This window comes from Muntiacus reevesi, chromosome 6 (assembly GCF_963930625.1).
Source record: "Muntiacus reevesi chromosome 6, mMunRee1.1, whole genome shotgun sequence".
Classification (NCBI taxonomy): Eukaryota; Metazoa; Chordata; class Mammalia; order Artiodactyla; family Cervidae; genus Muntiacus; species Muntiacus reevesi.
In genome coordinates, this window is record NC_089254.1 from 48,033,154 (window position 1) to 48,048,165 (window position 15,012).

General features: G+C 42.7%; 1 protein-coding gene across 2 annotated transcripts in view; it reads left to right on the forward strand.

Moving 5' to 3' along the window:
* The window catches only part of CTTNBP2 (cortactin binding protein 2), a 163,046-nt gene that overhangs the window by 126,532 nt on the left and 21,502 nt on the right, over window positions 1-15,012 (forward strand). For both annotated transcript variants that reach the window (XM_065938735.1, XM_065938736.1), the window contains 2 exons: window positions 7,456-7,542; window positions 7,625-7,724. In XM_065938735.1, coding sequence (XP_065794807.1) covers window positions 7,456-7,542; window positions 7,625-7,724 — 187 coding nt within the window. The remainder of the gene's footprint in view (window positions 1-7,455; window positions 7,543-7,624; window positions 7,725-15,012) is intronic.

The window sequence follows — 15,012 nt, forward strand, 5'->3', positions numbered from 1 at the left end:
GTTGAATTTTTTACTATCTCCAAACTTTTCTGTAAGCCAGTTTGCAACTTTTATTAGCTTGTTAATAACTCCATAATTTAATAATTCAGTGACTGTGAATAACTATTATATTAGAAAAATACTTGAGTAGATCACCCTTATCTGATACCTGTTTTTAAATGTAGAACTCTGAATCTATGTGAACATTATTCTTGAGAATTACATTGACTGTCCACTTCAATGTGTGCCATGCTCATCATCAAGACTCATCACTAGGAGATTCTACTTACTCTTCATATATTCCCAAAATAAATTTGCTATAGTCCCATAGAAATGATGCTGTAAATGATGGTTATGTATCTTAACATGGCCTATAAAAGCTTATCAGCCCCTTTAGCACATGACCAGGTTCAGCCTGATCTTTTTCAGGGCATGGAGGGACAATTCTGGGTAAGGTCCAAGTGAAAGATCTGGGGCAGGAAGAGTTCAGGAGTGCTAGAGGCCAGGTGACAAGGGGGGGAATTATATCTAAGAGTTATATCTATCATCTTTTTAGATAGTTATATACCCAAGTTACTACTTCTGTGCTCATGTGTAATGGCCTGTCTTTATTCAAAGTTAGTAACCAAGTCTGATCTTGGCTTTTATGGTTTCCATAAGCTCACTTGTTCATGCTCTTCATGGGGTTCTCAAGGCAAGAATACTGGAGTGGTTGGCATTCCCTTCTCCAGTGGACCATGGTTTATCAGAACTCTCCACCATGACCTGTCTATCTTGGGTGGCCCTACAGGGCATGGCTCATAGTTTCATTGAACTGGACAAGGCTGTGCTCTGTGTGATCAGATTGGTTAGTTTTCTGTGATTATGGTTTTCATTCTGTCTGCCCTCTGATGGATAGGGATAAGAGGCTTATGGAAGGTTCCTGATGGGAGAGACTGAGGGGGAAACTGGGTCTTATTCTGATGGGCGGGGCTGTGTTCAGTAAATCTTTAATCCAATTTTATGTTGATGGGCGGGGCCGTGTTCCCTCCCTGTCACTTGACATAAGGCCAAACTATGGTGGAGGTAATGCAGATAATGGTGACCTCCTTCAAAAGGTCCCCTGCATGCATGCTACACTCGTTGCCCCCGACCCTGCAGCAGGCACCGCCCACCCACGCCTCTGCTGGAGACTCTGGACAAGTCTGGGGCAGTCTCCTGTGTGGTCACTGCTGCTTTCTCCTGGGTCCTGGTGCACAAGGTTCTGTTTGTGCCTCCAAGAGTCTATTCCCCAGTCCTGTGTAAGTTCTGGCGGCTCTACGATGGGGTTAATGGTGAGCTCCTCCACGAGGGCTTATGCCACACCCAGAGTCCTTGCGGCAGGCCGCTGCTGACCCTCACGTCCACAGGAGACACTCACACACAGCTCTGGCTCAGTCTCTGTGGGCTGGGCATGTGTTTTGTGTCCTTCCCAGGTCTGAGCAGCTCAGACAACCAGGTGCTTGGCAGATCACCTCCCCAGTCCTGGCTGCTTGGTTTCCCGGGTGTGCCGCGAGAGCACCGTCTCAGGTGTGTCGTATGTCTCCTCTGGAGAGCTGATCTCAGGTTGCTACCCTCCTGGCGGATGTCAAGCATCCATGATCTCAGGAAGACAGGTTAGCAGTTGGGAGCCTGCTCACAGTTTGGTGGAAGATGTCAATCTCTGGGACTGAGATTGTATCAGCCCCTTGCCTTCGGCTCTGGCTGTCCCAAGCCTGCCTCTCTACCTCCGGGCAGGGAGGGGCCGGTATGCAGCCAGCTAGCATGTGTGCATATGAGAGTTGGACTATAAAGAAAACTGAGTGCTGAGTAATTGATGCTTTTGAACTGTGGTGTTGGAGAAGACTCTTGACAGTCCTTGGGCAGCAAGGAGATCCAACCAGTCCATCCTAAAGGAAATCAGTCCTGAATATTCATTGGAAGGACTGATGCTGAAGCTGAAACTCCCAATACTTTGTCCACCTGATGCAAAGAACTGACTCATTGGAAAAGACCCTGATGCTAGGAAAGATTGAAGGCGGGAGGTGAAGGGGACGACAGAGGATGAGATGGTTGGATGGCATCACTGACACGATGGACGTGAGTTTGAGTAGGTTCTGGGGTTGATGATGAACAGGGAAGCCTGGCGTGCTGCAGTCCATCAGGTCACAAAGAGTCGGACACAACTGAGTGACTGAACTGAACTGAACTGAACTGAAGCTCATTTTTGAAAGCATATAATGTGGGTGTCTCTCTGTATGTGAACTGTAATTTCTCTTGAATTACTTTATTCTTTATACCTATTCTGTAAAAAGAGAGACCTCAGCAAATGCCTAAAAACACTAGCATGAAACACCCCCGGCTTTGGTTATACCTGATGCTGGATGTTCCAGTATTGTTTGGGGGAATTTTACATAAGTAAGTTGACAGTAACTGTATTCTGTGTGGCTCTGAAGTCATATATAAATTAGTTCCTTAAAATTAAGTTTTCAGAGAGGTTGTAACGAAAGCCTTAGCTATAAAGCATGACCCTTTAACCTATAGCCATCCCAGTTTCATTAGCTCCATAAAGACCTTTTATTTTTCGTTCTTTTTTGAGTTTAGCATCTCAGCACAGCTTGGCCTAAAAACTCTCTCAGGTAGTAGAAGGTTTTCCTCAGACAAGTGAAACTCTGACCAAACGTTGAGGTTTATTGCTTTAAAATAATGCCACAAGCCTGAAAACACATTGCAGGTGACACATTGACTATAACAGGGCTACAGCTCCTCTGGTAAACTCCATTCTGCAGAAAAACACTGTGGAGGGAAAAAAGATAAAGGGATAGATGGGCCTTTGTGGAGGTCATTGTCTCCATTTATCCAGAATTCATTTGCCTCACAAAGCGCTAATTGACATGTGATGAGAGCTTCCTGAATAGGCTCTGAAGACACAAGAATAAAAGGGATTGGTACCAATTGTGATAACAAGCCCTGTGTCCCTTTACTAATAAGCAGAAATGTCACACTGTAAGCATGCACTTAGAAGATAAATCTGGTGACTACAATTCACCTTTTAGAAGTTGAGTTTGATTTTGGGTTTCAAAAAACAGATCTCCTTTCAACACAGTTAAAATATTTACTACCCCCTCCTTCCCCAATCTGTTTGCCTTCCTGTCTACCTATCTGTCTATCTTTAGAGCTGCCCTCTGCTGGAAGCATGGAGCATGTATATTTTTTAAACCTCAGGCCTTGCTATTTGGAGAAATAATATGGTAACTCTAAAACAGATAAATATGTTTTCTTGGCATAGCTTTGCATGTTTTCACCAGTTTCAATATAGCAAGAGGCTTCCATAGTAAATTTTTTTGTTCAGCTCTTAAATGGTAACCAACACAACTGTATCATTTGATGAGCTAGAACAAAATATCATTCACAAAAAAATGGATAATACCTGAAATAAGTAGAAACCTACTAATAGGATGCTTGCATTAGAATGTCTGAATGATCTAAAAGTCTTTTACCTTGATTTACTTATTGAATTCACTTATTTATATTCTAGAAAGGATGTAAGACTATGTGAACAGACATACTTACTACTAGTGAATGGCCTTTCAGTAAAATTTTTCTTTCTTTCCTGAGAACCAACAATCTGAGAACAGATGAGGTGCTGGAATTGAAGACCACTTATCTGTGAGGTTGGGTCTCTTGCTGTTATAAGACTTCAAAGTCAATCTTAAGAGAATGTAGGCAGTTTGACAGGATGGCTAAACTTGTTTTCAAAAGTGAGACAAGATTAAATAGCGGTGTTAGTTGAAAATCTCAGTGGACTTCCCTGGTAGTTTAGCTGGTAAAGAATCTGCCTGCCATGCAGGAGACCTGGGTTCGATCCTGGGTTGGGAAGATCCCCTGGAGGAGGGCATGACAACCCACTCCAGTGTTCTTTCCAGGAGAATGCCCATGGACAGAGGAGCCTGGCGGGCTACAATCCATGGGGTCACAAAGAGTCAGACACAACTGAGTGACTAAGAGCAGCACGCAGCACAGACTGTTCAGTAAACCTGGAAAAGCTGTACCTGTTTCACTACTGTGAAACCATCAATTCTTTGTGAGAGAATTTCTACCCAGTAATTCATAGCAATTTGGGATTGATTTGGAGAGCTCAAGATTTCTGCTTTAAAATTGCACCTGGCAAGCAGCACCTAAATTCCCACTAAAGTATTTTTGAAAAGGGATAAAGCTTCATAGTAACAGAGAAAAATAGAACTGAGGTCTTCCTTGGCAAGAATCTAGAAAATTTTTTCACTAACTTTAGGAGCAAGAGATTGTCAGATTTTACTTATTTGTCAGATTTTACTTATTGGAGGCCTACCTGAAATGAGATAGGAAAACATTGTTATCTTTCTCTTATCCATCTTTACTAATGAGTCAAAAAAAAAGCAAGATTTACAGCAGGTAGAAAATTGAGCAGACATCCTCACTGCTTCTGCTTTCGGCAGCACCATGATACTCTCCACCCTGTCAGCACAGGTCCTTCCACAGCGTTCACAGGTGGGATCCTAGAAGTCCCTGAGCAGAGATCATGGGCTTTGGCGAGACTGCTGCCTCGGGAAGTATATTCTATCCGCACTCTCAGTGGGCTGGCTAACAGGAGCACCCTGCTTCCCGGGTCTGCAGTTCAGCTCATGCATTTGTCCACCAAGGGGAACAGCAGGACCTTAGTCCACTGCAGCCAGTGCTGGATCCTGGAGTTTAACTGGAAATTATAGACACCAGCCTGCCATCCATCTAGTGACCTAATTCAGCTGGAAAATCAGTGGACAGTGAGTGAAATCAGTAATGGTCCACACATCCTGCTTTACTGCAGAATTCTTCCTGTCGCTTCACAATAGATAAATACTCATGACAACTTAACATTATACTGTGGAAGAATACTGCAGAAAAGAACAAAACCTTCTTGAAAACTCAGAAGAACACAGCTTAAAAATAACTTTAAAAAAAAAAGAACAAAGAACTTTGGGAGATTCTGTTCGTTCTGTAGAGGATGCAAGGAGATAGATTGTGAAAGCAGGGCAAGAAAGCCGTGGTAGAGGGCAGGATAAGATGAAAAGGAAGAGGGTTGGAAAGGAGATGGATGAGGCAAGGAGCTCATCAAAGAACAACCGAAAATGCAATGGCCTCATTGAAACTGTACTTGAGATCATAAAGAGCAGAACAGAGGTGGTAAGTGAAAGTTCCATTCAGGGTTGTGAGTGGAGAAGAGAAGGACAGAGTTAGGGTAATGATGAAGGGACAGGTGTCCTCACAGAGCACAGAAAGGGAACTGAAGCCTTACAGGTGTTCCTTAGAACTAGAAGAGGAGAAACTAACAAAAGCATAATGGGAGAAAAATTTTCCAAGCTGAAAAAAGTTTTCATTTAAAATTTCATTTAAAATTGGGAGAAAGAGACCGTAACTAGATAAATTTGAGCAATGGGCAACATTTTTTAGTGGCAAGAACAATCCATGTATCCCCAAGCTTCCCTGTCACATAGGTACAAACGAGAACAGACTATGCTATAATAATTCTTCTTTAATAAAAGCTTGCCCCTGAAGTCTTGTACCATAGCCTCACTACCTAGAAGCAGAACCTCATCTGAACTTTCTAGGATATTATCTGTCCTGTGTCTCTGAAGGAGGCCCTGTCCCAGTCTTGGTCCTGGCTGGTACCTCTACGTCCGCTTGGTTTTCAGATCCCCAGTTCCAGAGCAAACAGCCCAGGCCAGTCACTGCTGAGGTCAGCCTCTCGTTTTAGGACCTGATGTTTGTCAGGCAGCTGCAGACACTGTCGTTTTCCTTCCAGGCACGCTAGTCTCTCTGTTGCTGCCCTACTCCCACTGTGAATCCAACCCTTCCCTTTTTTATTGAAGGCTTAGCCGTGGTGGAATAATTTTTAAAATAAGATGAAATCACTGGTGGCTACCAGGTAAACTGCCTAAAACTCAGTCCCCAGTGCAACATCCAGGGGACCCTTTAGGAACACTTCCTTCCTTAGCCCACTGTCTGACACCTAGTGATCAAGCCTGCTTTCCCTTCCATTTCTAGGAGTTCGTCTAAACATATCAGGGTCTCCTGGGAGGTCAAAGCTCAGGTCTTAAAGGCCCCGGGTAAGGAAGGGGTTCCCTTTTCCTTCCATGCTAAGGGCTCTCCCTCAAGCCTTCCTTTCATATCTCAGAATCTGCCTTTTCCTATAAGGAGTCAGGGGCATAGTCACTGTCTTCACAAAAGTCCACTCTGGTCACCCTCTAGGATGTGACCTTCCCTGTTATGTAAAAGGGACAGACTGATCAGAGCACAGTAGAGCGACAACAGCATCGTCCCGCTGCAGATTAGAGAGAAGACCCTGTCGTGTCTAACACTTTTCTAAGTCTGGGTGGCTCAGTCCTCACATGAACTTCATCAACGGTGCTGGTTAGGTTGGTGCTTCACCTGTGCAGGTCGTTTTCTGCCAGACCTTTCTAGGAAGAAAATTCCCCAGCATGGGAGCACAGCGCTGGATCATGGGAGTGTAGGAGGCTGATCTCCACCCCAATTTCACTCCAAACATCACTGCCCTTGTCCTGCATAAAGCATCATTCGTTGACTTCCCATCCTAACACCCACTACATCTCCACCTGTTCTTAGATGAGGTATTTTTATACATGAGGATAAAGAGTTTTTAAAATCACTCTAGGCTTCCAGGAAGGAGACTTTATTTCTTTTTTACAAAGGAAAAGTGATCAGCCAGTCTCTAGATTTCTGGAATTCAGTGCTTTTCGAAGTGGGATCATATAGAGAGTTGATCCAAGCATTTTATCCTTATGAAAGATGTCTTTTATGTAAAAAGTCAACACAAAGGTATTCTCTGATATCCAATAGGTATAAAAAGATGGCACTCCTGTATGCTTCTTAAAAACCAAATACATGCATTATCAGCTGTGCAGAGAAGAAAACTGGAAGGAAACATGAACCATATTATAGTGGTTGCTTTGGTGATTTTTATTCTGCTTCTTTATTTTTCTTTGTATTGTCCAAAATTTCCTGAAAAACAGTCACTGCTATTTTAACCTCTGAAAAGTAAGATAAGCATTGGGAAAATTTGAACTAAAGAGCATCTGTAAAGGATAATAATTTTTTAAAAAATTACAAAATATCTATAAGGGACAAAATACACCAGGAACTGTGTTCCCAGGTAGTATACCGAACCTCAGTGTAGAAAATGGAGGAAAGAAAGGAGTATACTTTTTCAAAAAAGGCCCTCTCTTGCTATAAACATGTAAATACTGTGTAAAATATAAAATACTATGTTTGTCAGTGTTCACATTAGAATGAAAGACCATATGCCCAGTGAATGAAGCCAATCGCTAAAAAAATACTTTTACTCTTTTGAAAGGCAGAAAACAATTTCGAAAGGACATTCTACACCGTGTACCACTTTTTTTTCTTAGCATTTTTACCTAAGGTCTTCTCTTGGTTTATTGATAGGTCGAGCAATATCATAATGTCATTTTCCATGGCCCAGAAGGGAGTTTACAAGATTACATCGCCCATCAGCTTGCACTCTGCCTGAAGGTATGGGTTAACCACATACCCTCTCCTTTTCTTTGAAAACACGAAAGAGTTCAGAACTAACCACACTCTTTTCTTATCACAGCACAGACAAATGGCTGCAGGATTCCCCTGTGAAATAGTGAGAGCCGAAGTGGATGCTGACTTCTCCAAGGAACAGCTTGTAGATCTGTTCATCAGTAACGGTAAGACCATCTCAGCAAACTGAATTGTGATGACCAAAACGCATGTTTTGTCAATTAAGCCATTGCAAGGAAAAAATGTTGTGCTTGGGGATAAATTTAAGTAGACTGTTCAATTATGCCACGGCTATGGGATAAAAACTGGGAACCCTGGTGACACTTGTAAAAACACGCTTATGTACGTGTCATTGCATCTGTTCTACATCCTACATTCTGTTTATAAATTATCTGTTTGAAGTGTAGTATATAACTGGGACTGCTGCTGCTGCTGCTAAGTTGCTTCAGTCGTGCCCGACTCTATGCAACCCCATAGACGGCAGCCCACCAGGCTCCCCCGTCCCTGGGATTCTCCAGGCAAGAACACTGGAGTGGGTTGCCATTTCCTTCTCCAATGCAGCTAAGTGAAAAGTGAAGTCTCTCAGTCGTGTCTGACTCTTAGCGACCCCATGGACTACAGTCTACCAGGCTCCTCCATCCATGTGATTTTCCAGGCAAGAGTACTGGAGTTGGGTGCCATCGCCTTCTCCCATAATTGGCACTAGAGGATACCAAAGGAGGGAGTGGGTTGTGGGAGCAGTCCACCTTAGTGAAACTGTTGTATCATTGGTGCAGTTTTGAATTAATTGCACAGTGGTAATAAGCGATCGATATTTTAGTAAATTTTATTATTCATAAGTTCTGTACAACAGTTCAGTCGCTCAGTCGTGTCCGACTCTTTGCGACCCCATGAATCGCAGCATGCCAGGCCTCCCTGTCCATCACCAACTCCCAGAGTTTACTCAAACTCATGCCCATAAAGTCGGTGATGCCATTCAGCCATCTCATCCTCTGTCGTCCCCTTCTCCTCCTGCCCCCAATCCTTCCCAGCATCAGGGTCTTTTCCAATGAGTCAACTCTTTGCATGAGGTGGCCAAAGTATTGGAGTTTCAGCTTCAGCATCAGTCCTTCCAGTGAACACCCAGGACTGATCTCCTTTAGGATGGACTGGTTGGATCTCCTTGCAGTCCAAGGGTCTCTCAAGAGTCTTCTCCAACATCATAGTTCAAAAGCAGCAATTTTTCGGCACTCAGCTTTCTGTACAACAAAGCATCCCTTATTGCTGCACCTGGGGTGCACTGCTTTCTCCACTTCATTCTTAGTATGCCATTGACCAGCACTTTGCTAAACATAAACCATGCATTAATTAACTCATTTGGACTTCCCTGGTGGCTCAGCAGGTAAACAGTCCTCCTGCAATGTGACATGGGTTCGATGCCTGGGTCTGGAAGATCCCCTGGAGTAGGAAACGACAACCTGCTCCAGTATTCTTGCCTGGAAAATTCCACGGACAGAAGAGCCTGACAGGCTACAGTCCAAAGGGTTGCAAAGAGGCAGACATGACTAAGTGACTGAGCACACTCGGTCTCCACAACAACCCTATGCAAGTTGGTTTTTTCCCCCCACTCTGAGAGATTCTAGTTTAATCTGTCTGAAGTGTGGAATGGGCACCAGCATTAAAAAAAATGTTTTTTTTTTACTGGAGTCATAGTTGATTTACAATGTTGTGTTAGTTTCAGGTGTATAGCAAAGTGAATCTGTTATACGTGTACATGGATCCACCCTTTTCTTTTTTTTAGTTCTTTTTCCCATATAGGCCATTAGAGAGTAGTTATTTATTTTTGGCTGTGCTGGGTCTTCATTGCTGCACGCCGGCTGTAAATAGTTGCAGTGTGAGGGCTTCTCGTTGTGGTGGCTGCTCCTGTAGCTCAGTCTCTAGGGAGCCCAGGCCTCAGTAGTGGTGGTGCACAGGCTTAGTTGCCTCGTGGCACGTGGGATCTTTCCTGGCCAGAGATCAAACCCATGTCTCCTGCACTGGCAGCTGGACTCCCAACCACTGGACCACCAGGGAAGCCCCTTGAGTTGGTATTATTATCTCCATCTCAGAGGTAAGGAAACAGGCATAAAGAGCTTCAATAACTTGCCACAACTTCACAGTGGCAGAACTGTGATTAAACATATCAATTAATCCAGCATTTTCATGAATTCCCCATCTTAGGCTCCAGAGCTTAACACCCCCAGCCTCAGCACAGGCAGAGTTAGTACAACCCTGTAGAGTAGAACATGACTAGTGAAACAGAGCTGAAATGGAACAGCCTCTGGTCTCTATGGGCTCAAAACCTCAGAGAACCTGGGGATGGCGTGAAGGAGAGAGGTGGTTGTGAGCTGAGTTAGGATGCAATAAAGTGCAAATTCAGGTCTCTTCTTTAGGGGAAGGGGCGATTCTCATCTTTGGACCTGTGATCAAGGGAGATACCTTGTAGCTGGTGACCAGGCTGAGGAAGATGGAAATTACCAGGAGTTCCTAAGCCAAGAAATACAATTAAGAGGCAGTTTAGAGACAGACTGAGGAGTCCACAGACATAGAAGTACATTTTGGGGATAGGAAAACTCCGCCAGAATCTGAATGTTGCTCTAGTACTCAGGCGACTCTTTGCCAGAAAGTAGTGAGAGTAAGTGACAGAAAACTGTTTTCTCTGACAATACTAATAAAAGCTAATGTTTATTAAGCCTTGTCTCTAGTGAGTCCTATTTGGGGCTTCCCTGGTAGCTCAGACAGTAAAGAATCTGCCTGCAATGCAGGAGACCCAGGTTCAATCCCTGGGTCAGGAAGATCCCCTGGAGAAGGGAATGGCAACCCACTCCAGTACTCTTGCCTGGAGCATTCCGTGGATAGAGGAGCCTGGCAGGCTACAGTCCATGGGGTCACATAGAGCCAAAGACAACTGAGTGACTGACACACTTAAGCCCTATCCTAACCTCCCTGGTTTATAAACACTTGAGACAAGAGGTTAAGTGCCGGCCCATGGATGCCACAGCGAGGACACAGAAGTGCAGACTTAAACCAAGCAGTCACAATCCTGAACCTGCCCTGAATACTGCCTGCTGCTGCTCCTCAAAAACTCATCTGTGCCCCCCATTTTCCCCCCTTAGTTCTATAGCAAAACCCCTCTACACTTTTTCAATATTCAGTCTTTCTTCATTTCAGAGTAAGAAGTTAAAACATTGTGTGTCTCATCCTATCAGGGTAAACAGCAATTAGACTGAACTCTGCTCTAAGCTTAGCTAAAAAAAAAAAAAAAAAAAGCTGAAAACAGTGAGTTAGGTCAAGAAGGATGCTAAGGTGACCAGCTCAGCATTTCTAAATCTTTGAGGAACACCTTCCTAAAAATAACTCTTCTTCCTAATTTCCCAATTTGGTGAGTCTCTTGGCCCCCAGACTTGGAACTCAGGTCACGTTGGCAGACGTGAAAACCTAAATGCCCATAAGTGCCGTAAAGCTACATAAAGGGGTGAAGCAGGCTGGTGGGGGCAGGAGGGAGGGAAGCTTGTTTCTGTCTCCATGAGAACAGCAGCTCTCAGCTCTAAGCGGCTGAGTGGAGATGCAATTTTCAGGGTGTTGTGACTTGCAGGAAAAAGCAAGAAATCCAAGTTTTTATGTGAAAATTTGGGAGTTTGTTCTTCAGTGTTTTCAACTATCTTAATTTTTAAAGCTGTGTTAAGACCATCTAGAACCCCCGAGGTCCTCTGATTCACGGAGCACTTACTCCTGTCACCCAGCCAGTCCACGCTCACGTCCTGCCGAGCTGGCCCCGGTGTGCCTTTTTCATCCATCCCTGTTGGTACCTTCCTCCTTCATGCCTCCTTTTACTCTGTCTTGTCTACTTGCCTGTAAGTCGCTGCTCTGCCTATCTCTTCTCCTCCCTAAACATCCTCCACAGATCACCAGACCTCTGACCAGAAGCTCTTTGTAATTCCTGTCCATTCTTCCATCACCCACTGAACGAAGTCAGTGCCACTCAGTCTTCTATTCTAGGACACTGTTCCACTTAATTTGTTTGACCTTTTTTAATTTTTTGAGATATAACAGTAAGTGCAAGGTATACAGTTTGTTGACTTGATACCCATATATTACAAAATGATTACCACTGTATCATTAGCTAGAATTTTCATCACCTCATATAATTACCATTTCTTCCTTGCAGTGAGAACATTTACTGTTTACTCTCTCAGCAACTTTCAAGTATATAATAAATACAGCATTAACCCCTCAAACTTATTCCTCTTATAACTGAAAGTTCGTATCCTTTGACTGGTATCTCATTTCCCTCACCCTCTAGACTTTGACAATCTCCATTCTACTCTGCTTCATCAGTTTGGCATTTTTAGATTCCACATACAAGTGATGTCGTGCAGTATTTGTTTTTCTCTGATTTACCTCCCCTAACATAACACCCTCAAGGTCCATCCATGTTGTCGTAGACAGCAGACTTTCTTTCTTTCTCATGGCTGAATCATATCCTAGTGTATATGTATGCCACATTTTTGTTATTCATTCAGTTCTTGATGGATGGTTAGACTGTTTCCATATTTTGTCCTCTTGTGAATAATACTGTGATGGACACAGGTGTGCAGATATCGCTTCAAGAGCCTGATTTCATTCCCTTGGGAGATATGCCCAGAAGTGATATTGCTGAATCATATGCTACTTCCATTTTTTAGTTTTTTGAGGACCCTCCATACTGTTTTCCATAGTGGCTGCACCAATTTATATTCCCACCAACAGTGCCCAGGGGTTCCTTTTTCTTTTTTCTTTTTTTTAAAATTTACATAATATCATTTACTTAAGTAGATCAAATGGTATCATCCCAACATGTAATTAATAAAGATATTGAGATTTTTTTTTTCATCGTTACCATTTGTTAACTCTGTTCAGTGATAGCCCTTCTAACAGTTGTTAAGTGATACCTCACTGTGCTTTTGACTGATGTGGACTGGTGCGTTTCCCAGGTGGTTGGTGATGCTGAGCCTGTTTTCATGTACCTGTTGGCCATTTGTTCCTCTTCTTTGGAATATCTCTTTTAAAAAATAGATCTCTAAGCTCCAGCAGAATATAGTATTTTTTCCTCACATGTCCTTTGCTTTTCTACTCTCCACATCTTTGTTTATTCTGCAGCATTCATCTAGAATTACTCTGAAATTTCATCTAGAATAAGCACACAAACTTTCATTCCACCCTGCCCCCTACACACACACATACCATGACTACCGCATGGCAGGTGCCCGGTAACGCACTGTGTTGTACGTGACTAGTTAAAATAAGACATGGCAGCCCCTGTTTTAAATACTCTGAGGACACCCCCAATAAAGGCTTGTCTGACCTCTCCAGATATGACAACTACCTCTGATGAAGAGCCGTAAGCTTTGTTTACCTCTATGTCCTACCCAATTATAGTTCAAGGCAGTGAGGCTTATTTGGGCTTTTATGTTCACCCACACACACAGTATGAGCTCCTTGAAGGCTAGTAATGTAGTGTTTTCTTCTATTTCATTTTGTACACTGATTGCCAATAATTACTTGTTGAGTGAGTGGCTAAATCTCCTGATATAAGAAATAGGCAAAGAAAAATGGAATGTTAATCATACTTAGTTGTCAGCAAGTAGAAGAATTTGCTTATAGTGGAGCTAGAAAGAAAAAAGAGAATATAGGAGTTGTTGAGGCAGTACTTGATGACAGGGCATAAAAACAGAATGAATTGGATTTCAAAAAGGTTTTCAAATGGTAGACTGAGTCCAAAAACATCTACTCTCTTATATAGGAAACAGTATAGCATCTCCGAGTATTAAAAGATTTTTATTCTGTCTTTGGCTCAATAATTTACAAGTATCAAATATCCTTTTTCTTTTTTTTTTTTAATAGCACAAATAAGACACAAACACAAGACTTTTACCTGCTAAGACCTTGAATGCAGTTACCCAAGTTAGCAAGCAGAGCATATTGTAGGTTCCTCATTTGCCTGCTTTCCCACATCTAGTCAGTCCTCACTCCTTTTGCATCTGCTTCCTATATCTCATCTCCACCTCCTGCTCTCCAGTCCCCCTGCCACCTGTCATCTCTTGTTCAAGGGACTGTGGCCCTAACTCTCCTTGTTCTGCTCTCACTCCTCTCAGAAGCCCTCTGCAGGCTTCCAGAGGGCTCACCCTGAAATACAAAGCTGCTCCTGACAGTTTCCTGCTATTATACTCTAGTGTCACCAGAATAGACACTGAAGGTCTCTGCACGTCATGTCAGGAACATTCCAGTCTGGCTTTGGATCTTTCCCTCACTGCTGTCCATCCTCAGCTTCTAAAACTCCATCCATTGTCACCATCATTTTCACGGCAGTAGGACCCACTGTTCTTGACAGGTGGCCAATGAAGAGATCTTGGAGAAGGTACACTTTGAGTAGATGGGGACACCAGAAACTTCTGAGGCAGTACCAGGGAATGGCAGGTGAGCCAGAGGGAAGGATCTATGGATACTGTGGTGTCACTGTGTAGTGCAGAAAGCCCGCAGCAGGGAATTTTCTTTTGTGGTGTAAGAAAGGGTGATGGAAAAGGATAGAGTAGAGAAGGCAGAGATCTGGGTCAGAGAAAAGGAGCTTCAAGGCTATTCTACTTAAGCTTTTAGAATAATAATGGGATGGAAAATATCTATCCCCTAGTCTCCCTTTTTTTTAACCAAGAAAGTTGAATTGATTGAGTAACATGACTGCTGTATGAGGACTGTGCTGATTCATAAGGTGTTCTAAACTTATTCTGATTTTTAACCTTGTTTTCTCAAAAAAAAAAAAAAAAGGTTTAAACTACATAGATTTAGCTGGGGGTAAGAATGTTGGGCTTTCCTTTTCCAACGGGCATAGCACATACATTTCCATATATGTTTCTCTCTATGACTCTGTAGAAGAAAGCCAGTGAAAAGAGACAGAGAATGAATAAGTGTATGAGCAACAAAATACAAGAAGGAAGAGTAGCAGATTTTTAAAAATAATTAGCTTTAAATTATTAGTTTTAAGAATATAAAACTTACGTGGATTCTGAAATGGTGCCAGTGAAGAAAGGAATGTAGAACAGAAGATCAGTTCGAGAAGAATGACATAGCACTTATACCTGCAATGGATATTTTGTTCATTTTAAAATAACATCTTCCTTCTCGTATTGGCTTTTGTAAGAAACTGTCACATCACATGGCTCAGTTATTTGGTAAGGAGGGAGTGAATGTGTATTAGAATTGGGTCATATTTCTCCTCGGTATAAGGCATTGAGTTAGGTTAGTAAGACAGATACTTTTTTAAATTACATGTGACAGTAGTAGAAAGAAAAAAAAATTAAACACTCAATTGGTATTTTAAAACAATGCTTAGAATTCCTGAGAAAAATTTCTACTTCCAAAGAAATAAAGATGGAATTACTGTAATAATATCATATGTAATTG